The sequence below is a fragment of the Xenopus tropicalis genome, chromosome 6 (genome assembly GCF_000004195.4).
Source record: "Xenopus tropicalis strain Nigerian chromosome 6, UCB_Xtro_10.0, whole genome shotgun sequence".
Classification (NCBI taxonomy): Eukaryota; Metazoa; Chordata; class Amphibia; order Anura; family Pipidae; genus Xenopus; species Xenopus tropicalis.
In genome coordinates this window covers 139,898,315-139,925,394 of record NC_030682.2, presented here as the reverse complement: position 1 = coordinate 139,925,394, position 27,080 = coordinate 139,898,315, and the positions used below count along the sequence as shown (strand labels likewise).

General features: G+C 41.3%; 2 protein-coding genes across 3 annotated transcripts; both read left to right on the top strand.

Moving 5' to 3' along the window:
- Nucleotides 1–741: 741 nt before the first annotated feature.
- anxa13 (annexin A13) lies at nucleotides 742–15,454 on the top strand (the record flags this gene model as incomplete). Its single annotated transcript, NM_001015787.1, is given in 10 exon segments — nucleotides 742–825; nucleotides 1,056–1,150; nucleotides 2,043–2,213; nucleotides 2,646–2,679; nucleotides 2,767–2,846; nucleotides 4,423–4,491; nucleotides 7,099–7,200; nucleotides 8,119–8,194; nucleotides 11,952–12,064; nucleotides 14,617–15,454. Coding segments are annotated over 10 exon segments (944 nt in total), but the record flags the coding sequence as incomplete, so codon positions are not given.
- A 1,783-nt stretch (nucleotides 15,455–17,237) lies between these two features.
- Nucleotides 17,238–24,934, top strand: klhl38 (kelch like family member 38). 2 transcript variants are annotated; one of them, XM_004915052.2, is made up of 4 exons: nucleotides 17,238–17,515; nucleotides 20,303–21,785; nucleotides 22,652–22,757; nucleotides 24,525–24,934. In XM_004915052.2, the coding sequence occupies exons 2-4, from the start codon at nucleotides 20,445–20,447 to the stop codon at nucleotides 24,806–24,808; spliced, it is 1,731 nt and encodes a 576-aa protein (XP_004915109.2). In that variant the 5' UTR covers nucleotides 17,238–17,515; nucleotides 20,303–20,444; the 3' UTR covers nucleotides 24,809–24,934. The 2 variants fall into 2 exon arrangements, with proteins under 2 accessions (XP_004915109.2, XP_031760358.1); XM_031904498.1 differs by having other exon boundaries at nucleotides 20,300–21,785.
- Nucleotides 24,935–27,080: the final 2,146 nt, after the last annotated feature.

Sequence of the window (27,080 nt, the reverse complement as noted above, 5' to 3'; positions counted from 1 at the left end):
GTGCCATTCTTTGTATCTACCACTTTCTCATTCACTTCATTTGTACTTAGCCCCTGAGCATTTCAACTTCTAAGGCTTATGTCTGATGGGTAGATTAGAAGTTTCCTTCCTTTGTAATGTGTAAGCCTTTCAATTAATGCCAATGGGAGGGCATTTCAGGGAGATTAGTTGCCCGCGGTACCTAAGCCTTCTGCCTTCTAACACTTAACAAAGTTTGTGTTCCTCCTGCTAATGTTGACCATACCCTCTGAGCCTTCTGTCTTTTAATGCCAAAATTAGTCTCTGTGTTTTCCATTCCAGCTTCTAATGATGAACATGTGCCATAAACATTTTATCTCCTAAATCTGAACATAGCCTCTGTATTCTGTCTACTATTGATGACCATAACTCCTTATGCCTTCTACCTTCTATTGTTGAATGTAACCCCCAAGACTACCTTTTTATAATCTTAAACATTATTTCATTTAAGGGTGAACCTATGAATGGAGCCTTCTGACCTGAAATGATAAACATAGCCTCTATGTCTAGCCACCACCAGACAGTCCATGCAATTGATACTTTTATACTCAGGCAGGCCCCTATGGCAAGGGTCTATCCATGCAGCCTCCTACACAGCCCATTGTTACACTAATGGTCTCTCACCTCAAAGGTGGAATGGACCTATTTTGGAGTCACTGCAATGTAGAAAAGGAGGTATTATTGCAAATATTCTGCACATTATAAATCATCTTTTTTTTATTTATTTTTAGCCAACCATTAAGCTTCATCATGATTTTGATGCAGAACGAGATGCAAAGAAAATATATAAGGCATGCAAAGGTCTAGGTATGTATCCATAATATCCATACAGAGGTGGCCACTGGATGTCTAGGCTGGCTAGAACTGTAATATACAATAACGGTCCATCAAACAAACCATTCATGGTCCAAAGTGCACTCTATGTTTAGCACCATCTAGTGGTTGTAAATAGGCAGAGCTGTTGAAAAACATCTGACTCTTTTGTGAGATCACCACTACACCCAATTACTCTTTCTGCTTGGCTTTCCCCCCAATAGGAACAGATGAAAAAGCAATCATAGAGATTCTGGCCAACAGGACTTCAGACCAAAGGCAAGAATTGAAACAGAAATACAAGACGTTATATGGCAAGGTACCGTGCAGCACATTGATATTAATATTATTTTGGGACTATGTCTGGGGCCAAAGCTCTTGCAGCCATAATCCATTACACAATAAAGGTACATAATCCACTTTGTTAAGGAACTGTAAAACCTTGAAATAAATGAATGTAAAATTGCTCAGATTGCTCTTCAGAGCATTTTTGCAATTGAGTCTGAGCTTTCAGAAGGAGCCAGCACTACACATTAGAACTACTATTGGTTCTCCTACTCAATATAACCAGATGAGTCATGCCCTGACATGGGTATTTTACTATTGAGTGCTATTCTCATATCTATATATATATATACATATTTTAGAGATGCAGGTGTGAGGATGCTGTTATCATTTTACCTGCCCATTGTTGTACTGAATGGCTGCTGGGGGGAAAGGGATGGGCATGACATCACTTCAACTTACAACACAACAGTAGAGAGTAACTGGGGTTTGTCAGAGCAAAAGTCACATGGCTGAGGACACCTGGGAAACTAAGAATATGTCTAGTTCCACATCAGATTTCAAAATTAAATATAAAACAATCTGTTTGAAAAACAGATTTTACTACAGGATTCTGTTGGAGATGCGCTATTAACTGATACGTTTTGTAAAAAAACATGTTTTCCCGACAGAATCCCTTTAAAAACAAAAGGGAAAAATGAATGTTAATGGCAAAAGTGCTTAGAAGAGCATTCCCAGCAATTTTACATTCATTTGTTTGAGGGTTTACAATCCTGATAAAACCATATAAACTCCAAAAATGACGCCACTATTTTATCCCACACATTTAGGTGTGAAATGTGGTTTAAAGAAAGATCTCTGTGTGTATTGTTCAGCATGTTAAAAACAAACTTTAAAAAAAACATATTTTATTTATTCTCATTTAGGATTTGGAGAGTGTTCTAAAGAGTGAGCTGAGCGGGAACTTTGAGAAGACAGCATTAGCGCTGTTGGACCGCCCATGTGAATTCGATGCCCGCGAGCTCAGGAGCGCCATGAAGGGAGCTGGAACCAACGAGTCCTTGTTGATACAGATTTTATGTACTAGGTCCAACCAGGTAAAGTGCGGATTCACCAAGAGATAGTGTCGGACTGGGACCTCAGGGGCCCACCAGAAAACTTTAGCCTATAGGCCCACTCCCAAACTATTTTTCCTCCTTTCCTCACCCAATATCTTTATTCTCCTAGTCCATTTTATTTACATCTTAGCATCTATCCTTCCATCTATTTTTTCTCTTTGTCCCATTCAGAAATAGGGAATGACCATGGAGTAGGCCAAATGGTCAGGAGTAGGAGGGCCCACTGACCCCAGGGCCCATTGGGAGTTTTCCTGGTATCCTGGTTGGCCAGTCCAACACTGCCAAGAGATCACAGTGCAGACCCATATGCTAAGAGGGAAATGTCTAGCCCTGTTAGATATAATATCTACCCCCCCCCCTTACTCAATGGAAATCATTGGTACTCACCTCTTTATTCTCTCTTATCCCTAGCAAATAAAAGCCACAAAAGAAGCCTATAAGAGATGTAAGTGACACTGATTTCCGCTCAGTTAAAGACACTTTATTATATGTAACTATAATGTATATTTATATATCATTCATTTCCCCTCAGTGTTTGACAGGGATTTGGAGTCAGACATTAAGAGTGAGACAAGTGGATACTTTCGAAAAATTCTCATCTCATTGCTCCAGGTAAGAACATGGCTAAGAAATCTCTTTTTGGACTATGGGCTTGGGGTACCTTTAAAGGAAAACTATATCCCAGGGTTAATGCTTAACCAACAGATTGTTGATACCATATTAAGTGGCCTATTAAAGAATCTTACTAAACTGGAATATATATATCCGTAAATATTTGTATGAAAATGGTTTATTTAGATGAACCAGGATTTTACATATAGGTTGTTTTATGTGATTTATTTTTATAGAGACCTACATTGTTTTGGGGGTATAGTTTTCCTTTAGCATTTGACTTGGGTTCAGCACTGCTCAGAACATGATCAGAAGGCAGGTTTATTGGTTCCTGAAGGAAATGACCCTAGAGTTCATGTGGTTGGCACCTTTGACTATTGTGTATTATTAATATATTTAATTCACACAAGGTCCTAATAGGCTTTTAGATTTAATTACTATAAAGCATATAATCCAATCAGAAACAGGCAAGGGAATGCAGGATGAAGAACAGGAGACCGATGGGAAGGGGTGGATCTTGCCTACAGGGATGGGGGATGAAGAGGGTAAATGATTTGGCCACATCATAGAAAATGCCCCTATGAAATGTTTAATCCAAGATGTAACGGCACAGTGGCTGCTGGGACAGGTCAGAGAACGACATAGTTATTGCTGCCTTATCACCTTCCCCTTTGATATAATGTAACAGCGTAACCCTAATTACTACTAAGATTAGATTTTTGGAACACTTGTCAGCTATAGAGAGGCAGGATTACAAATCGGCAATTGCTAAACATATAAGAGAGAGACATTGTGATGGTGGTCGGGTGACTTTCCAAATAATTGATAAACCAAGGGTTAACATAAGGAGAGGTGACTTGGATAATAGGCTATTGGAGAGTGAAGTTCAATGGATTTTTCGCCTTAAAACAACGGAACAGTATGGGGGCCTTAATAGGGAATGGGAGATATCGTGTTACTGTAAATGATAGCTTCTATTGCACCTTTTAGGATTTATGTTATAAACCTGTTTTTATTAGAGTCTAGGGCTACTCCAGTTTTGACTCATTACACCCTTAATGCATTATGACTCCGTGACCTATATATGAGATATATGTATTTTTTCATTGTTTTGGTATGATCAACCATGTATTCATATGGTATGTTGCTATAATGATAGTTTGGGGGCTAGGGGGTTAATGTGCTTGGTTGTACTTTTCCCCTGTTATCCTTTGGATGCATATGTTTTTAACTGGTTTTATTCACTCATGGGGTTAATGATAGATTAGTGGGTGTGTTTTCTTTTGGGACTAATTGGTTAAAAACTGGTGGTGGTCTGAGTTACAATTCAGCTTCTGAGGAAGTGGCATGCTAGCCACGAAACGCGTCAAGCTGTATGGGTTAGAACGCTCTTCTATGTTTTTCATGTTTTTAATGATATGGAAATAAATACATGTTTTTACTAAACTATTGCCCGGCGCTCCGCTTCTACCTCTACTTTTTCCCTAATTACTACTAACCCTTACTACTACTGACTCTCACCACTAACCTAGTACAGACTCAGTATTAACCTCAGGCAATGATATAATTTTTCCAGGCCAATCGGGATGAGGGTCTGTCTATTAATGAAGATCTTGCCGGTCAGGATGCCAAAAGGCTCTACGAGGTGAGTAAAGGCCCCCACACAAGGAACCATATAGGGCCACTATGCCTTCACTTTTTATGTTCCCTACCGTTTTAATTTGCTTGTAACTAAGAACAGCCCCCCTTGCCCCCCTTGGGTTACTGCTCCTGGGCAAACGTAGTGCCTTTTGTTACATAAGAGGTATAGTATGTTATAGAATGGGCAGTTCTTTTTTTTATTCTTTTTTTTTTTTATAATATTTGAATTATGTGCCTTCTTTTTAGGCCCTTTCCAGCTTTAAAATGGGGGTCACTGACCCCGGCAGCCAAAAAGCTATTGCTCTGCGAGACTACAATTTTATTGTTATTGATACTTTTTATGATGAATCTTTTTATTCAGGCCCTCTCCTATTCATATTAAAGTCTCTTGTTTAAACCAGTGCTTGGTAGCTAAGGTAATTTGAAGCCTAGTAACCAAATAGCTTTTGGAATTCCCAACTGGAAATCTGCTGAACAAAAAGCTAAATAATTAAAAAACCACAGATAATAAAATAATTAAGACCAATTGCAAAATGTCTCAGAATATCACTTTCTACGTGATACTAAAAGTTAATTTCAAGGTAAACATATGTAACATAATATCCTTGTAAAAAATTGGGGCATTGCTTGGGGGTTTATTGTCTTATATGCCATATGGCTGCTGGTGGTGGGAAGTGGAACAGCAGCTCTGTGTCATCACAGGAATGAAAAGAAGTCAAAATTCTTGCAAACCTTAGTTGGCCTTTAATAAATTAAAACATTAAAATAAATCCATAAAGGTCTCTGGGCAAGAATAACCAGTCCATTTTTCTGTAATCATTATGGAAAAGGTATAATGAGCCATATATATACAGGTCCTTTTCAAAAAATTAGCATATTGTGATAAAGTTCATTATTTTCTGTAATGTACTGATAAACATTAGACTTTCATATATTTTAGATTCATTACACACAACTGAAGTAGTTCAAGCCTTTTCTTGTTTTAATATTGATGATTGTGGCATACAGCTCATGAAAACCCAAAATTCCTATCTCAAAAAATTAGCATATCATGAAAAGGTTCTCTAAACGAGCTATTAACTTAATCATCTGAATCAACTAATTAACTCTAAAAACCTTAAAAAGATTCCTGAGGCTTTTAGAAACTCCCAGCCTGGTTCATTACTCAAAACCGCAATCATGGGTAAGACTGCCGACCTGACTGCTGTCCAGAAGGCCATCATTGACACCCTCAAGCAAGAGGGTAAGACACAGAAAGAAATTTCTGACCGAATAGGCTGTTCCCAGAGTGCTGTATCAAGGCACCTCAGTGGGAAGTCTGTGGGAAGGAAAAAGTGTGGCAGAAAATGCTGCACAACAAGAAGAGGTGACCGGGCCCTGAGGAATTGTGGAGAAGGACCGATTCCTGACCTTGGGGGACCTGCGGAAGCAGTGGACTGAGTCTGGAGTAGAAACATCCAGAGCCACCGTGTACAGGCGTGTGCAGGAGATAGGCTACAGGTGCCGCATTCCCCAGGTCAAGCCACTTTTGAACCAGAAACAGCAGCAGAAGCGCCTGACCTGGGCTACAGAGAAGCAGCACTGGACTGTTGCTCAGTGGTCCAAAGTATGTCATTCGGAAATCAAGGTGCCAGAGTCTGGAGGAAGACTGGGGAGAGGGAAATACCAAAATGCCTGAAGTCCAGTGTCAAAGTACCCACAGTCAGTGATGGTCTGGGGTGCCATGTCAGCTGCTGGTGTTGGTCCACTGTGTTTTATCAAGGGCAGGGTCAATGCAGCTAGCTATCAGGAGATTTTGGAGCACTTCATGCTTCCATCTGCTGAAAAGCTTTATGGAGATGAAGATTTCATTTTTCAGCATGACCTGGCACCTGCTCACAGTGCCAAAACCACTGGTAAATGGTTTACTGACCATGGTATTACTGTGCTCAATTGGCCTGCCAACTCTCCTGACCTGAACCCCATAGAGAATCTGTGGGATATTGTGAAGAGAAAGTTGAGAGACACAAGAGCCAACACTCTGGATGAGCTTAAGGCCGCTATTGAAGCATCCTGGGCCTCCATAACACCTGAGCAATGCCACAGGCTGATTGTCTCCATGCCACGCCGCATTGAAGCAGTCATTTCTGCAAAAGGATTCCCGACCAAGTATTGAGTGCATAACTGAACATAATTATTTGAAGGTTGACTTTTTTTGTATTAAAAACACTTTTCTTTTATTGGTCGGATGAAATATGCTAATTTTTTGAGATAGGAATTTTGGGTTTTCATGAGCTGTATGCCACAATCATCAATATTAAAACAAGAAAAGGCTTGAACTACTTCAGTTGTGTGTAATGAATCTAAAATATATGAAAGTCTAATGTTTATCAGTACATTACAGAAAATAATGAACTTTATCACAATATGCTAATTTTTTGAAAAGGACCTGTATATAAATAGAGTATATTTTGCACTAAAGGCAGAACTTATTTCTTACAGTCTGATTTAAGGGGAACGATTGGGTTACAGACTAAACACTCACAGAGGAATCACGAGTGCAATTGTGTTTATTGCTGCTGGGCTAATTGGAGTAAGCACGTCCCTAACGATAATTGTTTGTTTCCCTCAGGCTGGAGAGGCTCGGTGGGGCACAGAAGAATCAGAGTTCAATATTATCCTGGCAACAAGGAACTACATGCAGCTGAGGGCCACATTTAAAGCCTATGAGATTGTAAGTAGCAACCAAGTTGGCTTCCAGCCATATTCTTGTGTACATTGTCCTGTCTCATAGGAATTGCTGTCCCCCAGTAGCCTCTTTTTTAGTGCTAATGCCATGTATCTCCTCTCTTGCTGGGCAGGCTTATGCCTCTGCTGGAGTTGGTTTTATGGTAGGACAGAAATGGTATTTGCCCTGAGTTCCAAGCATCAGAAGGCCATTATGAGAGAAAAAGTACAAAGGACTCATTACTAGGGATGCATCAAATCCATGATTTGGTTCTGCCAAGATTCTGCCTTTTTCGGCCTGGCCAAACCGAATCCAAATTTGCCACGTGACGTAAGTAGGGTTGCCACCTCACCTGCCCTACCTACCTTGGAACTCCAGGCAGGGAGGCGGGACGTGACGTCATGGGGGTTGGCCATGCTGTCACACGAGTGGGGCTATGACACGGCGATCGGTGATTGCCCAAAACTGGGCAGATAGTTTTGACCAGGGCAGCCCTACCAAAAACCGGGCTGTCTGGGTCAAAACCGGACAGGCGGCAACCCTAGACGTGAGTGAACTCTGGAATTCATGCCAGGCAGACTGTGAAAACAATGCTTCCAACTGCGTCCAATTTACAGTGAAGTGCAAGCGTGGTTGTGTCAATTTTGATAAAATCGTCAATTACGTCAGATTCAATGCCCCGCAGTGCATGTGCAATGATAACCGATGCATTGTGGGGAAAAACATGGCAAATGTGTCTGAAAGTGCGCTTTGCTCACTGTGTCAGGGTAAATAAATGCACCCTTATGTGTTACCTTGCACTCTTCTATGGTATATACCTCAGACTGAGGAGAGACTATCCGATCCCCCCCCCACTGTGCGTTCTCTGCTGCATACAGTACACCTTTATTTGGCCCCTTGAATGACTGCCAACATCTTTTCTAGCTGCATGGAAAAGACATTTTGGACGTGATTAAAAGTGAAACCTCCGGGGATCTGAAGAAAGCTTATTCCACCATAGGTATGTGGACCTGGCCTCTGAGCATGAGAATGATTAGAATTGGAACTTTCTGTTCTATCCCTTACATTACAGTAAGGGTCTCAGAATAAGTAACTTTGTCACACACCTGAAGCTATAAAGGTTTTTATATAATTGTGTTAGACCTGCGCATATACAGTATAAACCCACTTGGCTAATTCCAGCTGTTGGTGCCATACGAACCTGTAGATGGCGCTCACTTGCTGCTTCTGGGCAGTTCTGAGATCTCTGTGATTGTATGGCAGTTGTAGTCAGACTTTTTCAGTTAAAGACCCCCATTGGTGATCAGAACCCCCCTAAACTCATAACAAGGTTATAGATATATTGGTGTATCAGACATTCAGCCCCAAATCTCACCCAAATTGACCTTCATGCTGGGCTTTCAGCTGCATCTAGGAAAGCTAACAGGCATTCTCTGCAATTCTGACACTATCTAACCCTCAGACTGAGCACAATAATACATATATATATATATATATATATATATATATATATATATATATTTATTTATTTATTTATTTATTAAAACAGAATACTCACCAATACAGATAGCAACAGAGCTCTACTCACCCCCCTTGTTATATACAGGGTCAGTGCTGCTGAATAGTTTTTTACAGCCAGCAGCCCTGTGTTTAGTAGGTTAAATATAGAGGGGTTGCCATTTACTAGGTACAGGGCAGTTATCCATGGGTAGAAATATAAAAGATCTGCCCTCACACAAAGTCACAGAAAGTCACTATGGGCTTTAGTTGCCCTTTATGTGTGTCTCAAAATAGAGGAATGATTTTATTATTGTATTTGGTTACCATATCCTTTTCCATGCAGACCTTTTTTTTTTTATTTCTGGCTTTTAAACTCAGTGTTAGATCAGATATATCTGAATGAGAGAGCACGTGGTCTGTTTCCTTCCTGCTCTCAAACCACAAAGACATTAGTTTCCCATCCCGGCAGCCTCTGAGCAAGTTCCATAATTACTGTATCTCCATATACTGTATCTCCTGTCTGCCTCTATGACTCGGGGGTGGTATATAAACCTCATGACCCTAGCAACCAGCCAGCAGTCACCCACGTTTTACTACACTGGGTGGTTAGGGACTTCTACCCATAGGCCAGTAAATTCCCATGTCTTATGAATTAAAGCAGGGGTATCAGAATTTAAAAAAGCACACCCTATTCCTAGCAACTTTGCAATCAGTCTTCATTATTTACTTTTCATAGTTTATGGATTATTTGCCTTCTTCTTCTGCCTCTTCCCAGCTTTCAAATAGGGGGTCACTGACCCCGGCAGCCAAAAGCTATCGCTCTATGAGGCTCCAGTTTTATTGTTATTATTTAAATCTTATCTTTCTATTTAGTCCTTCATCTATTCATATTCCAGTCTCTCGTTCAAACAGCTGCCTGGTTGCTAAGGTAAATAAGATCCTAGCAACCAAATAGCTGCTGAAATACCGAATTGGATAAATTCTGAACAAAAAGCTAAATAACTGAAAAACCATAAAAAATTAATAAAATTAAGACCAATTGCAAATTGTCTCAGAATATCAACGTCTACATCATACTTAAACTGAATTTAAAGTTAATTTTTAGTATGTTATAAAACTTCCGTTCTTAGTAACTGGTCTTCATTTTTTATTTTCTATAGTTTTTGAATTATTTGCCTTCTTCCTTTGACTCTTTCCAGCAAATGGTGGACCCTAACCCAGGCAGCCAAGGATTATTGTTATTGTTACTTCTTATTACTTATCTTTCTATTCAGGCTTTCTCCTATTCATATTCCTATCTTTCATTCAAACCACTGCCTGGTTGATAGGGTAATTTGGCTGAAATTCCAAACTGGAGAGTTGAACAAGAAGCTAAATGATTCCAAAACACTAATCATTAAAAATGAAGACCAATCACAATTTGTCTTAGAGTATCTTTCTCTACACCCCCACCCCAGATGGGGCCAAGCCTTCCTACCTTGTTGGGCCCCCCTCACTACCACTGGGCCTGTACAGTTAATGTGTATGTACAACAGCAGCCCATGTGTATTGGGATTTGGCATGTAAACGTTCATGCTGAGGCTATGCAGCCACAAAAATGCTTTATGATGAAATAATCTCCGGGTAGCACCTCACTGGGAGGATGTGGTTAGCAGGTCGCATTCTTAAAATCAGTAGCAGAGAATGGAAATTACTGGCATTGCCCGCAGAAGAATCGCAATAACTTAGTGATAAACCCAGGGCAATATGGATTCCAGCTTTATACACAATTCTGCCATTGTGTGCGCTAAGGGACTGTATATTCATGGGGTTGTGCTCTGTCTTTACATGTAAATGTTTGGCACCATGCTCTAGAGCAGAACCCTGGTAGGGAATGGCAAATGGGTTCACTTTCTAGCCCAAAACTAGCTCCTATTTCTCATAAAGGGAGGCGCCAGCTTACAGCTCCATGCATTTTGAGCTCTGTGGAATCCAATTAGAATTTGAAACAGCTTTTTATCCCATTGGCCTAAGAGGACTCTAATATCAGAGGCCAGTAAGCAAATAATTAGGTTTTTTTCTCCCAGAGAATTGGTCAGAGAACAGGACTTCTGGGTACATTGTCTTCTACAGTATATACTGTAAATAGCAATACAGTTTAGAGACAATTGGGTTCTGCAATGTTGGTCTGGTCCATAGGTCCCCAAACTCCTAGGGTGTTGGCGGCTTAGCAAGAAGGCCAAAAGGGTGTAATATGAACTGCATTTAGATAGTCCTATAACTACAGTATGTTCTATTGATCTATATCTATGTTATGAGCTAATAGCAAGGGGCTTGGCAAAATGGTATACCACGAAGGAGGGAATGATTCCAGGAAACTACACCCTCTGCTCTATGGGTACAAAGTAGCAGGGCTTGGTAACTGCTATTTGTCCTGAGTGGGTCTGTAAGAATGGACTATTATTGAGCAAGGGATAAGGAGTATAGGCTACCTTATATTTATTACCTTAAGTTTCTACACAGCCTAGTAAAGTAGCCTGAGTATGTTTATCATTTTCAATAACTCTCCTGTAATTCCATACTCCATGTATAGCAGTAGAATGAACAACCCCTCTTTTCTCATAGCCTCTACTGGAAAAATTCCATAAAACGATGTTGACTTAGGAACTAAGTTTGCTCATAGCCTGTACAGAGAGACACCATAAAACTATGGCAGCATAGGGATTCCCCTGTACTAAGCACAATTCAGCAGGAACAGCCCCCTAAGTTTGCTCATAGCCTGTACAGAGAGATACCATAAAACTATGGCACATAGGGATTCCCCTGTACTAAGCACAATTCAGCAGGAACAGCCCCCTAAGTTTGCTCATAGCCTGTACAGAGAGATACCATAAAACTATGGCACATAGGGATTCCCCTGTACTAAGCACAATTCAGCAGGAACAGCCCCCTAAGTTTGCTCATAGCCTGTACAGAGAGATACCATAAAACTATGGCAGCATAGGGATTCCCCTGTACTAAGCACAATTCAGCAGGAACAGCCCAATAAGTTTGCTCATAGCCTGTACAGAGAGATACCATAAAACTATGGCACATAGGGATTCCCCTGTACTAAGCACAATTCAGCAGGAACAGCCCAATAAGTTTGCTCATAGCCTGTACAGAGAGATACCATAAAACTATGGCACATAGGGATTCCCCTGTACTAAGCACAATTCAGCAGGATAGTGTAGGGTTGTTTGTTATGTCCCTAATCCAGTGTGTATCTGTTTCTGCAGTGCAAGTGACAAGGGATTGCCAAGGCTACTTTGCTAAGAAGTTGTACAAAGCAATGAAAGGAGCAGGTACAAATGAGGCAATGCTGATCCGCATCCTGGTAACCAGAGCAGAGGTGGGTACCCAAAGCCTATGGCTGGGGTGTCAGATAAATTCAGAAGTTGGGATGAGGGCCTCACACACCGATAGCCGCAGTGCACAGGGGATGACCAATAAGATAACCATAAGAGATAAGCCCTATGCAACCCTTCTCTGGCACGTGCCAATGTGGCTCATACACTAACCAGGTTTATTACATTCTATGCGTAGTTTACTAGGGACTCACCTGTGTGTGGCCAGTTTGATGTATCGTCCCAATTGCTTCATCAACAATAACATTTCAAAGCAAAGCCCAAAAAGTATAAACCTGCGTTATGCCAGCTGCTAAATGCAACATTGGGCAACGGGCAACATCTCAACAAGAAACCAAGCCAATAGCATTTGATACAAGGCAGATCTGTAGCTCGTTGTGTAGCCAGAAATATGGAGGTTTTGGTATTACATGAAAAAAAATGCTCCCTTTGGTTAGGAAAAGCAGATGCTGGGAACGTGTGTCTCGTAAACAAGTGCTTTATCTAATAAATCCATCTGCTTTGTGTCTGCTTTGTGTTCCACAAACCTGGGCAGGTCTGTGGATTGCGGTAAGAAGTTGGCCCAGTACATAGCATTGTAGGAATAATATTAATATACAGAACAAATGGGGAGAGCAGTCACATGTCCCATAATGCAGGTCCCAGAACACAGCTTGCAAGATTTTTGGGGTATAAGGGCTCTGGTACACGGGGAGATTAGTCGCCCGCGGCAAAACTCCCTGCTCGCGGGCGACTAATCTCCCCGAGTTGCCTTCCCTCTGCCATCCCACCGGCGACTAATCTCCCCGTGTACCAGAGCCCTTAAGGCCCCCAACATTTAGTCAGGCCTCCTTATCTCATTACAAGGTTACAGAACTACTTATACATAAAATATCTCCTGAACAGTTAAGGTGGCCGTAAATGGGCCAATAAAAGCTGCCGATTTGGTCCTTTTAGATCGAGCCAGGAGATACTGACACCAGAAATTAAACCTTTTTTTACATCTATCATAACATTGTCTTTGCATGACCTTCATTTTTGCCATAAAAGTATTTACCCAATGCTTTTATATTATCTGTCTGATCCCCCATGTTCTCCTATAAGGGGGCAGCCATATTTGCACAGCAATAGTCCGTTAGCATTAGAAGCTATAACTGACAGGCTGAGAAGGGACAGGTTGGCAAAACAGTCAGGTTTTTTTTACAGTGAGAGCTGTGAAGTTCTGGAATTCCCTCCCCGAATCAGTCGTGCTGGCTGATACATTATATAACTTTAAGAAGGGGCTGGATGGATTCTTAGCAAGTGAGGGAATACAGGGGTATGGGAGATAGCTCTCAGTACAAGTGAGGGAATACAGGGGTAGGGGGGATAGCTCTCAGTACAAGTGAGGGAATACAGGGGTAGGGGGGATAGCTCTCAGTACAAGTGAGGGAATACAGGGGTAGGGGAGATAGCTCTCAGTACAAGTGAGGGAATACAGGGGTAGGGGGGATAGCTCTTAGTACAAGTTGATCCAGGGACTGGTCCGATTGCCATCTTGGAGTCAGGAAGGAATTTTTTCCCCTCTGGGGCAAATTAGAGAGGCTTCAGATGGGGTTTTTGCCTTCCTCTGGATCAACTAGTAGTTAGGCAGATTATATATAGGCATTATGGTTGAACTTGATGGACGTATGTCTTTTTTCAACCCAACTTACTATGTTACTATGTTAGGTTTAGGGATTTCAAGTAACAATTATTTACAAAAGCAAATCTCTCAGCGAAAATCAATCAACATGACCTATAGTCAACTTTTTAATGTACATTCATATTTTGAGGAGTCATGTATGGTGCCCCCACCGACATACCTGTCTGGCCAGTGACTGGCCAAAAGTCAGCTAGATATTGATCGGGCAGGTTTAAAAACCCCATCAACAGCATGTAGCAAGAGAAAAGACATACATTTAAAGATATGCTCGTTTGGTAAGGTCGCCGAATGAGTCCGAACCAGACCCAGACTGGTAATCTGTGGATTCTGACAAATGCCAGAGGGGCTGCTGTAAGATTCCATAGACACTCACTATTTATTGGGCGGGTGGGGGCTGTTTGGGCCTCTGTGTACTTAAAATACCAGGGCCTATTTTAGACTTGAATCCAGACCTGGTCAGGACAGGCTAAAGCAGGCAGGAGCCCAGTCTGGCAGTGCTGTGTAGTAAACAATACCAGAACACTGTGGCGTAATAAATCGTCTGCCTCTGCACAACTGAGAAATAACATAATGGCAATGGTGATGCACAAGATAAAGGGATGTATACTAGGTTTGCCAACTCCCCCTTTAAGCACAAATACTGCAAAATGTACCTTTTCCTGAATCTTGTCAATTAGCCATGCAGCTAGTGGGTTTTCTATGCTTCTGCTTTGGCATCCCTCAGGTTCTCTCACCTTTATATGGACACAGGGATTCAACTGGAGCTTCCCTTAGTGCTTGGGAATAATGTATTTATTGCCGAACAGACCTTACTCTATCTGTGCATTATCAGTGCAATGCTCAGCATCAGTCTCATGTGTGTTTTCCTTGCAGATTGATCTCCAGACGATCAAGGAGAGATACCAGCAGCTTTACAAGAAGAGCTTAGGCGAAGCCATTAAGTCAGATACATCTGGAGATTTCTGCAGGCTGCTGCTGGCTCTTTTACATTGAATTGAAAAAAAAAATTAAATATATATGTATATTCTGCATTTATTAGCAAAATATCTCCTTCTGTTAAACTTACCATTGTGCACGGGAGGGGGGGTTAGGATATGGTAACACCAGCTTGGCTTTAAAATGCCAACTATCAAACTCGGCTTGATGCCCATAGGTAGGGCCGCTTTAAGGTATCAGCAAAGTTTCATTGGTCGGCCCCCACTGCCCCAAGAAATTTGTTATAGAATAAGCCTCAAGCAGGTGAAGTTCAATATAATAAGGCAGGCAGTGAGGAAATGGTCTGTGCTCACTAAAGTAAACATGTTCCCCATGTGTGTTTCCCCGAAAATACAACCCTGGGAGCAGAATAAAATAATAACAAAAATGGTGTACTATTGAGTTGATTCAAATGAGGGGTGTTCCATCTCTGCAGGGTGCTACTGCCAAAAGTTATCGGGATAAAAGTTGTGCTAATGGGCTGCCTATCCTGGGGGGGCCCTGGGCAATTGCCTCTTTTGCCTATTTATTAAAATGGCCCTGAGGTGCCTATACAAGGGTCCAGCAAGTATGGGCAGAGCAGAGATTTGAGATAATTCTTCAGCCTTAAGATCACTGATTTTGATTGTGACGGGCACCTTGCTGGCTTTGGGTATTTGTGTGATGTTTCATTTCACGATATGTTATTTCCATATTGACTGAAATAATAAATGCACTGACCAGTGTAAAAAAAAAATGCTAAAAATTGTCAAGTTATGTGTTCTGGGCAACTGGTCAGATGATCTGATACACTGTGTGTAATGGGCACACAAGTCTGCAAGTTGTCTAATGCACCGGCAGAACATTCCTACTGGGTTTATTTCATGTTTAAATTATTCCCTTTTCTCTGTAATAATAAAACAGTACCTGTACTTGATCCCAACTAAGATATAATTACCCCTTATTGGGGCAGAACAGCCCTATTGGGTTTATTTAATGGTTAAATGATTCCCTTTTCTCTGTAATAATAAAACAGTACCTGTAATTGATCCCAACTAAGATATAATTACCCCTTATTGGGGCAGAACAGCCCTATTGGGTTTATTTCATGGTTAAATGATTCCCTTTTCTCTGTAATAATAAAACAGTACCTGTACTTGATCCCAACTAAGATATAATTACCCCTTATTGGGGGCAGAACAGCCCTATTGGGTTTATTTCATGTTTAAATGATTCCCTTTTCTCTGTAATAATAAAACAGTACCTGTACTTGATCCCAACTAAGATATAATTACCCCTTATTGGGGGCAGAACAGCCCTATTGGGTTTATTTAATGGTTAAATGATTCCCTTTTCTCTGTAATAATAAAACAGTACCTGTACTTGATCCCAACTAAGATATAATTACCCCTTTTTGGAGGCAAAACAGTCCTATTGGGTTTATTTAATGCTTATATGATTTTTAGTAGAGTTAAAATATGGAGATCCGAATTACGTAAAGATCCCTTATCCGGAAAACCCCAGGTCCCGAGCATCGTGAATAACAGGTCTTAAACCTGTACGATTCTCCTGGTTAAACAGTGCTGTCCAATTTATTAGAGGTAGTGGGCCTATTTTTTCTCATACATTATTTTCAAGGGCCGGTTATATTAAAATGATGAAGTCTGTGAAGCACTTGAGCAGACTGGGGGCCATTAAAACCTTTCCGAGGGTCAGATACGGCCCATGGGCCTCCAGTTGGACAGCCCTGCCGTAGTACAATGCATGTTCCACAGCCAAAAGTGTTTGCTGTCCCTACAGTGTGCTCTTGGAGTATGTTGCTTAGCTCCCAGTGAATATATAATACTCTGCAGCACCCCTATTCCCCAGCAATACATGTACCCCACCACCACCCTACCAGTGCCCACACAGTATATTGTACAACCTCTATGATCCTGCATCACACTGTATAGTTATCTGTCTACTTCATTGCACAGTGATCAACAACACAACCCAAACAATTCCCCTTGAGTACACTGCATTGAGTACTTTGACTGCCCTCTTGCCTACAAGATGTACAACACAGGGGACCATAACCCCATATCACCCAGAAAATAATGCACCAAGCGTGCCATATAATGTACGGAGCTTGAGCGCAATGATTCCTTGCTCCTTTGGCTGTTGTGGAACAAAATGGCACAATTTCCACTGTAGATCTCCCCCAAAGGAGCTCTGAGGAGAAAGAAGCGTGTAAACTACATTAATATTGATATTTAAGGGGAGTATATTTAAGAGTGGAGAACATATTCAAGGTGCAGGAGCTTTAAAATAGAAGAAGCAATTAAAAGAAAAGCTTGTGTCTTGCCCCCCCCCCCCCCCCCCCCAACATGATCGATTCCTGGCTGTTTACAGTTGCAGTCAGGACAAAGTGCTCTAGATGTTTCTCCTACGGCAGCCAGGATATTTTATTCTTTCCTTTAAACCTCCTCTCCCTCTTACATATATAAACACTCGCTGCAAAACAGGGCTCTGAACATGTAATTGATAGAGAGGCCCACGCCGCTGCCAATAAGCCAAGTCACATGTGACAACACAGTACACAGGGGGCTAAAATTAGACTTTAGCAGTATTTCGCCTCCACTCTTGTGCCAGGGGGTTGTTTTCAAAGCTGTGACAAGCTTAAGGCTCTAGGGTAAACACAAGCAGAAACATGAACCTGGGAGTCCATTGCTAGCATCATAAAGTTGGTGTGACCCAAGATCCGGGGGTTATATCTGGGCACGGTGGCCCCAGAAGCAGCACTGGGCGAATGACACTCCAACAGAACACGTTCCTCAAGGTAATTAAGCTCTGCTATATTAATCTATTCTTAAGCCTCCCTCTAATCTTATCGCTAACATTTATAGTACAGGTATGGGATCTGTTATCCGGAAAACTGTTATCAGGTTATCCCGCTTCAGATTATGGGAAGGCCATCTCCCATAGACTCCATTTTAATCACATAATTTCCTATTTCTCTGTAATAATAAACCACTAACATGTATTGAACCTAAGATATAATTAATCCTTTTTAGTTGAAAAAACAATGCTATTGGGTTTGTTTTTTTCGCCATTTATGTGACAAACCTGCAACAAATCCCGTATTAAGAAATACGCCATCTAAAAGCTGTCAGAATCATGTAGAAGTCAATGGCAGGTGTCCTTTTTACAACTGGAAAATCTTCCTTTGCTTTATGGTTGTAGAGGTTTTCGGGGGTTTTTTAATGCTGGCATTTGTGCGACAATATGAAAAATCTAGTTTTTTGTGTGTTTTTCCATTTTATTCATGAATTTTCAGTTGTGATCTTTTAATAAATGGCTAGACTTTGGTGGTTTTAGGGTAAATGAGTTTAGTCTTGCTATCTAAAAACGCTAAAATATGATGTATGTATGCAGATCTATGAAGCAGTTTGCTTAATAGGTATTTAAGTGGCATCAATATCTAACCAACAAATGATCAAGAAAAATAGCTGCTCTTGGGTTTGTTTGATGGGCATATTAGTCCTATTCTTGCACAAGGTGCTTTTTTGGGGGGCAGTAGGTATGGCCCCCAGATCATTTGCCATGCATTAGGCTCTGTTTGCTTGCTCACTGATCCACAGATGTAGCAGATTCAAAGACAGGCCAGGTATAAGCTTCATACCTTCAGGTATTTTATTCCCTCCCTGGAACCTGGGGTGTTTACTTGACCTTGACCATGTGGTGCCTGCAGTTAGAGTGAGGGGTGGACTGTAGCTATGGGGCACTGGGGACCCATATTAATAGGTAAAATCAACTCCATGAACCTAGAGCCAGGTATGCACCATATTTTCTGTAATCATAGCGATGATGGGGACCCGTTTTGGGGTCCTGGCCCATAGCTAAAAAATCCTGCCATTGGTTTCCTGGAGTACATGTGTGCAAAATGAATCTGCTGACCCCAAGCCAATTGCATAATGTTACAAGTAACTATATCCATGTTTTCCCTAGCCAAGGTAATTACTGGAGGAACGGTCAGGGCTTGCCAGGTCAAGTGTGGTGACTATACATGGATGTAGGACGCCATAATAAGATGTATGAGGTGCTCCATGGGACTAGATTGGTTCCCCTGTATATTTCATAACCCCAGCTCTGATCATTTTATATTATAGATTGGAACAAGCAGTTGGCAGTTGTGCTTTATGGCCAGGGTATCAGATATAACACCTTGAGGGTATGCCATTTCTACTATAGATAGAGGAAAAAAACATGCAAATTATAACTCAGAGGAATTTTCTTTCTTTTACTTAATATTCAGCCTTAAATGTAATGTAGCCATAAATACATTTTATTGGCCCTTAGGTTAATGTCACATGAACTAATCTGTTTATTTTTTTGATAGCAGCAGCGCATTGTATATACTTTACAAACTACGTGCTCAGGTCAGAGAAACTACAACATTTTGTGTTTTTGCACAAACTTTTTTTGTGCACACCACAATTTGTTGTGTGCGCTGGCCTCAAAATTTGTGCGCACATGAAAATTGGGTGGGAAAAGTATCTGGGACCTATACAGCACTAATAGACCCTTAATGGAAGGCTGAAACAGTTCTGCTGGTACCATTATCCTTATCGGGTAATGTCACAGATTGCAACAGGTCTTATGACCCATAGCAACCAATAAGCTGTTTACTTTGAAATTGGTAACCAATACAAAGCTACATGCTGATTGGTAGCTATGGGTGACTAGACCAGGTGCAAAACTTGTGATTTACATTACCCAATAAGGACTTATTTCCCAAACTGCGGAATCAGGCATTTCAGCTTTCTATTGGTGCTGTATAAGTTAGAGCCAAACGTGTGAAATTTAATCATACATTTACCCTTTAGTGCAGTAGTCCCCAACCACTGGCTTGTGAGCAACATGTTGCTCCCCAACCCCCTGGAAGTTGCTTCCAGTTGCCTCAAAGCAGGTAGTTATTTTTGAGTAATTGGCTTGGGGGCAGGTTTTGGTTGCATAAAAACTAGATGTACTGCCAAACAGAGCCTCCTGTAAGCTTCCAGTCCATATAGAGGCTTCCAAATAGCCAATCACAGCCCTTATTTGGCACCCCAGGAACATGTATTATGCTTGTGTTGCACCCCAAGTCTTTTTACATTTGAATGTGGCTCACAGGTAAAAAGGGTTGGGGATCCCTGCTTAAGTGAATCTACCCCTTCATAATTTGTAAAACAAGTGAGGTACAGGTATAGGATCCCTTATCCGGAAACCCGTTATCCAGAAAGCTCCGAATTACGGAAAGCCTGTCTCCCATAGACTCCATTTTAATCAAATAATACAGAATTTTAAAACTGATTTCCTTTTTCTCTGTAATAATAAAACAGTACCGTGTAATTGTTCCCAAATAAGATATAAATAATCCTTATTGGATGCAAAACAATCCTATTGGGTTTATTTCATGTTTTATTGATCTTTTAGTAGACTTAAGGTATGGAGATCCAAATTACAGAAAGACCCCTTATCCGGAATACCCTTGGTCCCGAGCATTCTGGATAATGGGTCCTATACCTGTATTTACATTGGGCAAGACGAAGTACTCACATGTGTCTGTTATATTCTGGCCTAGCAGATGCTAACAGTTGTTCCAGAAGAAGTGGTTTGTGGCCTATTTACACAAACGCTTGTGACCGTGACCTTCTAGAAGCACGATGGTTGAACACAAGTGATAACCTTCTTCATATTCCAAAGACCCTACACACATCAGATCTACAATGGATAGTGAGAACTATCTTTTCCAGGATCAGGACCTGTCGTGTGAATTACTAAGGCAGCTGAATGAGTTTAGAGAATCTCGCTTGCTCACTGATGTCATTATTTGCACCGGAGATTGCGAGTTTCCTTGCCACAGAACTGTATTGGCTTCTAGTAGCCCTTACTTCAGGGCAATGTTTTGTAACAACTTCATAGAGAGCACTCAAGAGAAAGTGACTTTATTGGGTGTCGATTCGGACTCACTGAGCCAATTAATCTGTTATGTTTACACGGGTGAGATCCTTATCACCAGGGACAATGTGCTTAACCTCATTAATGCTGCTTCCATGTTACAGTATGGAAAATTACTGGAGACCTGCTCCAAATACCTTCAGGACCAACTCAATCCTCAAAATTGTTTAAGCATGATGCGCTTGTCTGAATTTTTTAGTTGTATGAGCCTAAAACAGAAGTCATGGGACATGGCTTTGAAATATTTCTCAGAGGTCTCCCTCTCTGATGATCTCAAAGACCTCTGTGCTTCAGAACTGCTCAGCTACCTGGGAGATGATGACCTGTGTGGAGAAGAGGAGCAAGTATTTGAGACCTTGATGACGTGGATCAGACACGACATCCGAGGACGGAAGAGCTATGTGCAAGATTTGTTTAAAAAAGTCAGGCTTCAGTATGTCCACCCAACGTTCCTCTTCCACTTCATTGCCAACGAGCCTCTCATTCAATCCTCCCCAACCTGTAGGACCATTTTGGAGTCAGCATGTAGGCTTATCTTCTCGCTCACCTCTTCTTTGGCTCCTGATGTTAAGCCTATGTGGCATGTTCCTCGACGATTTTCCCACCAGGAATTTCTCATCAATATTGGTGGCAGAAAGGACAACCAGCAGACCACTAGAGATGTTTTACTTTACAGTGAGAAGACCAACCAGTGGATGGGACTTGCCAAGCTACCCATGCGTCTTTACAAGGCCTCCTCAGTGGGTCTACATGGTAATGTCTATGTCCTAGGGGGGCTATCCATTGGCACCAAGTCAAACACAGTCACCTCTAGTGTTTATATTCTCTCTCTTAAATTAAACCAGTGGCGTAAAGGGGAGCCAATGCTTGCCCCACGTTACTCCCACAGAAGTATAACATACAAAAACTACATATTTTCCATTGGAGGCATTGGTGAAAAACAGGAAATCCTGGGTTCAATGGAAAGATTTGACAGCATATATAACAAGTGGGAGGCTATGGCTAACATGCCGGTAGCTGTTCTTCACCCTGCTGTGGCGGCCAATGACCAAAGAATCTATCTTTTTGGAGGAGAGGATGTAATGCAGAATCCTGTACGGCTTATACAGGTAATGCTTAAAAATGTATTTATCCCCTGCACTTATATATCTATATACACATGACATCATCCTATGACATCATTAAGCACCCTTTATAACTCATGAAATCACTAAACATTAATATAAATATACAGTTTGTTTACAGATTATTCTATGTCTCTATATACCAGTCTTCTGAACATCTGAGCTTTTTTTCCGCAATTTATATGTGATGGTTGGCAGTTGGATCAGCAGAACCGACTGTCATATAACCCGCCAGTCACACTGACCCACTGTACAGTTTGACAACTAGGGAAATGCTGCTTGTTTTACTTTAATATGAATCTCTTGAATTCTTTAATATTTTCCTTGTAAACTCTGAAGTGTGGCTTGGAATAGGAAAGACACATGTTGAAGTATAATTGTGTTTTTTCTTCATTAAGTTTCCTTGGTCATTATAGCGGCAGAACAGTGAGTTCCCAAGGTCCCAAGCTGTCAATTCCATCGCGTTGCCTGGAAAATGAAATGATTGTTCTAAGTACTTGGAAATTATAGTAATAAACACAGCATGGCTGCATATTCAGCACCTGAATGCATTGTGGGTATCTCCATACCCTCTATAAGAAATAACCCCTTGAGGTTTTGCCTTATATAACAATAAATGTACATTTATTTTAGGCGAGGTTTATTTCTATGTATCTGCTGCAATGGGTACTTAGCTTATTACTTTAGCCTATACATCTGGTGGTTATAACTGACTGCACTGTTGCTCCTCTTGGAGATTATCCTACTCCATAGGTGCAATATTAATCTTCTAGTAAATAGGCAATGGAGGGGGTTTCTGGTTACACAAATGCTTCACTCACTAGACATATTTTTCTCTATCTTCCTTCTAGGTCTACCACATTTCCAGAAATATGTGGTTCCGAATGGAAACCAGGATGGTCAAAAATGTTTGTGCGCCTGCGGTGGTGATTGGAGACAAGATTATCATTGTTGGAGGTGAGTTTTGGGCAAAAACACATAAAGAAGGGAAGATTTTTATGTCTAGGGAGGCTAATTAAAGAGATAATCACACATTCCTTCATAGTATCCCAGGGCCAATGCCATGTATCATACTCATAGAAGGCTACATTCAGTGACAATTATGTTACAAATACACTGTAGGATAAATGTAGTGCCAGTTCTATTTATAATACCCCAGGACCCATGGCAGGATAACTACAGTGCCAATTCCTCAACCTCAGAACACATGGGAGGATAAATGCTGTACCAAATCTATCAAGAATATGATATATCTATATACATATATACAAACACCTCCTGGGTTGGCATTTGCACTTTAACTAGAGCTGGGGTGTCCTTTAGATTGGGCCCTGAGCCTTCTTGCAGCTCCCCCCCATTATAAATATCATCAAAATTAAGCCTGCTGATGGCCATTAGGTTCTGCGCCAGTCCAAGGCCCCCAAAACCCTTAAGCGGGGAAGATCTGTGCCCCCAAAGATGCCCCAGTAGCCCCCCATCTTCTTTTCTGCTGATTCCCAGCACATACTCTGTGCGTCTGGCACTTACCTGAACTTAGGTACCCACTCACACTATACTGTATATACAGAATATAATGTCACAATATACTGTATATATAGAATATAAATGTCACACTATACTGTATATACAGAATATAAATGTCACACTATACTGTATATACAGAATATAATGTCACAATATACTGTATATATAGAATATAAATGGCACACTATACTGTATATATAGAATATAAATGTCACACTATACTGTATATATAGAATATAAATGTCACACTATACTGTATATATAGAATATAAATGTCACACTATACTGTATATATAGAATATAAATGTCACACTATACTGTATATATAGAGTATAACAGTCACACTATACTGTATATATAGAATATAAATGTCACACTATACTGTATATATAGAGTATAACAGTCACACTATACTGTATATATAGAATATAAATGTCACACTGTACTGTATATATAGAGTATAACAGTCACACTATACTGTATATATAGAATATAAATGTCACACTGTACTGTATATATAGAGTATAACAGTCACACTATACTGTATATATAGAATATAAATGTCACACTATACTGTATATATAGAATATAAATGTCACAATATACTGTGTATATAGAATATAAATGTCACACTATACTGTATATAGAATATAAATGTCACAATATACTGTATATATAGAGTATAAATGTCACACTATACTGTATATATAGAATATAAATGTCACAATATACTGTATATATAGAATATAAATGTCACAATACAAGGCTGACTAGTAATTAATACAGATAATTAGTACATGGCATCTCAGAAACCAGTGCAATTAGCATCAGAATACAATAATCAACCCTGTAGCATCATCTTATATAACAGCTGATAATTTGGCGATGGCCCCTAAGCTCAGCTTCTTAATAGATGCTCAGAGCCCACTGAGCATGTGCGTGTCGCAGACACTTTCCAAGATGGTGACCCCCTATGACAACTGTAAAGACCTGGATCATTGCTGCTATTGAGATGCTGTAACTTTAGGCTGTTGCAGTAAGTACAGTATCTAAAATATAACATTTTTAGCCATATTTTAGGGTTTAGTTCTCCTTTAAAGGCTATAGTTTCACTTCTCTCTGTTAATATAGAACAACTAAAAACCTTAACTCCTGAAAGCCTTTGCCAAACCACTGATTCCCAGCTATTTTGAGTTGCAGGTTACACCAGAAGGATAATTGCTTATGATATGAAGCAGAACAAGTTTATCAAATGTGCAGACATGAAGGACAGAAGAATGCATCATGGGGCCACAGTCCTACAGAATAAGCTCTATGTAACCGGGGGTCGCTGTCTGACTGTGGATAATACCATAGAAGATTCTGATTCATTTGACTGCTATGACCTGGACACAGATACATGGACATCTAAGGGAAAGCTACCCCACAGACTGTTTGACCATGGGTGCCTTACGCTGCAGTGTGTCCCTTCTCATTTACAGTAGGCAAAACAGTTCCCAGCTTCTGTTTCTGGGGCAAATAAGTACTCTACCCATTATCTAGTCCAGTGATCCCCAACCAGTGGCTCGTGAGCAACATGTTGCTCCCCAACCCCTTGGATGTTGCTCCCAGTGGCCTCAAAGCAGGTGCTTATTCTTTAATTCCTGGCTTTTGGGCAAATTTTGGTTGTATAGAAACAAGATTTCCTACCAAATAAAGTCTCCTGTAAGCTGATAGTCTGTATAGAGGCTGCCTAATAGCCAATCTTAGCCCTTATTTGAGCCTCCATGAACATTATGATGCTTGTGTTGCTCTCCAGGTCTTTTTACATTTGACTGTGGCTCACGAGTAAGAAAGGTTGGGGACCCCTGATCTAGTCTGTCATGGTCACACAGTCCCCCCAAAAACTTGGCCTAATCCTCATCCTACACCATATGCCCCAGCTATTCATCTCAGGATACTTTGTTGGTTCTCTGCTCATAGAGAGTGGTTCTAGACTCAAGTGCACACTCTGGAACACTCTGGAACAAGCTGTGAAAAGGAATCTTCTTCCTTAGCCTTTAACCTCCTCTCCAAATCCTGCCATTTGTTATATTGCTTATGGGTTTGATTTGGGTTAGAAAAATGGCTGCACATTGTGAGTTGGTCCAAGAAATTAGGTGCAGCCATAGCTATCAGTTACGGAAATATATAGACATAAAGCTGCTAAAGTGGAAAATTTGCTGAGAGATAGATACTTACATGGGGGGAGCTAATGAGAATGATTATATATATATATATACTGTATATACTGTGGGTGCAACAAAAGTAGAAAGGACACAGGGACCTCTATTCCCATCATGAAACCATAAAACCATAGTCCTTTGTGTATGTTTGCTGGAATTCATGCCAATTCATGGAACGCAAGTTTGACTCGTGCCAAAGATCTTCTTATGTTGGCGTTGTTCATTTTGGCACTTTTTATTTAAATTCCATATTTATACAAAATAAAATTTTTATTTCAACTGTATTCAGTATCAGTATCACTAACCTAATCATTCTTTGGCCCTTTGTGTTATACAGGATTTCTGTACTGGTGCACCACTAACATTCATGTGAAACCAGATGGCTCTTCCCACCAAGATCTGCAGTTGTGGGGGATGCTGGGAGTTTTGTAGGTCCAATAACTTGAAGGGTTTTACTGGGAAAAAAATAATAACACCTACAAAAATAAAGGGAAAAACATTAGAGGAAGCCATTATAGGTGTCTAATTCAGTATTGAATATTTATAATGTAGTGGTATAATCCCTCAACAAGAGGTTTGGCTTAGTGACCAAGGATAAATGATGTGACTGCAATGGGGCCCAGGCCAAGCAGAAAGAGGCAAAATGGCATTATACAGGCTTAGCTACAACAAGGTTACATTATAGACTGATTAGCTACAGCCTATAAATAAATCTAATTGTATTGTGGCCCTTCAAAAAATGATCAGTCACTCATAAGTTAAGGACTGTCCCTGGGCCTGCTCCCACTGGCCTAATGAGACTGTCCCTGGGCCTGCTCCCACTGGCCTAATGAGACTGCCCCTGGGCCTGCTCCCACTGGCCTAATGAGACTGTCCCTGGGCCTGCTCCCACTGGCCTAATGAGACTGTCCCTGGGCCTGCTCCCACTGGCCTAATGAGACTGCCCCTGGGCCTGCTCCCACTGGCCTAATGAGACTGTCCCTGGGCCTGCTCCCACTGGCCTAATGAGACTGCCCCTGGGCCTGCTCCCACTGGCCTAATGAGACTGTCCCTGGGCCTGCTCCCACTGGCCTAATGAGACTGTCCCTGGGCCTGCTCCCACTGGCCTAATGAGACTGTCCCTGGGCCTGCTCCCACTGGCCTAATGAGACTGTCCCTGGGCCTGCTCCCACTGGCCTAATGAGAATGTCCCTGGGCCTGCTCCCACTGGCCTAATGAGACTGTCCCTGGGCCTGCTCCCACTGGCCTAATGAGAATGTCCCTGGGCCTGCTCCCACTGGCCTAATGAGACTGTCCCTGGGCCTGCTCCCACTGTCCCAATGAGACTGCCCCTGGGCCTGCTCCCACTGGCCTAATGAGAATGTCCCTGGGCCTGCTCCCACTGTCCCAATGAGACTGCCCCTGGGCCTGCTCCCACTGGCCTAATGAGACTGCCTCTGGGCCTGCTCCCACTGGCCTAATGAGACTGCCCCTGGGCCTGCTCCCACTGGCCTAATGAGACTGTCCCTGGGCCTGCTCCCACTGGCCTAATGAGACTGTCCCTGGGCCTGCT

Coding starts and splice junctions, on each gene's coding strand:
- klhl38 (XM_004915052.2), top strand. CDS start 20,445: ATGGATAGTGAGAACTATCTTTTCCAGGATCAGGACCTGTCGTGTGAA. Junction 21,786..22,651: donor ATCCTGTACGGCTTATACAG/GTAATGCTTAAA, acceptor TCTTCCTTCTAG/GTCTACCACATTTCCAGAAA. Junction 22,758..24,524: donor CAAGATTATCATTGTTGGAG/GTGAGTTTTGGG, acceptor TTTGAGTTGCAG/GTTACACCAGAAGGATAATT.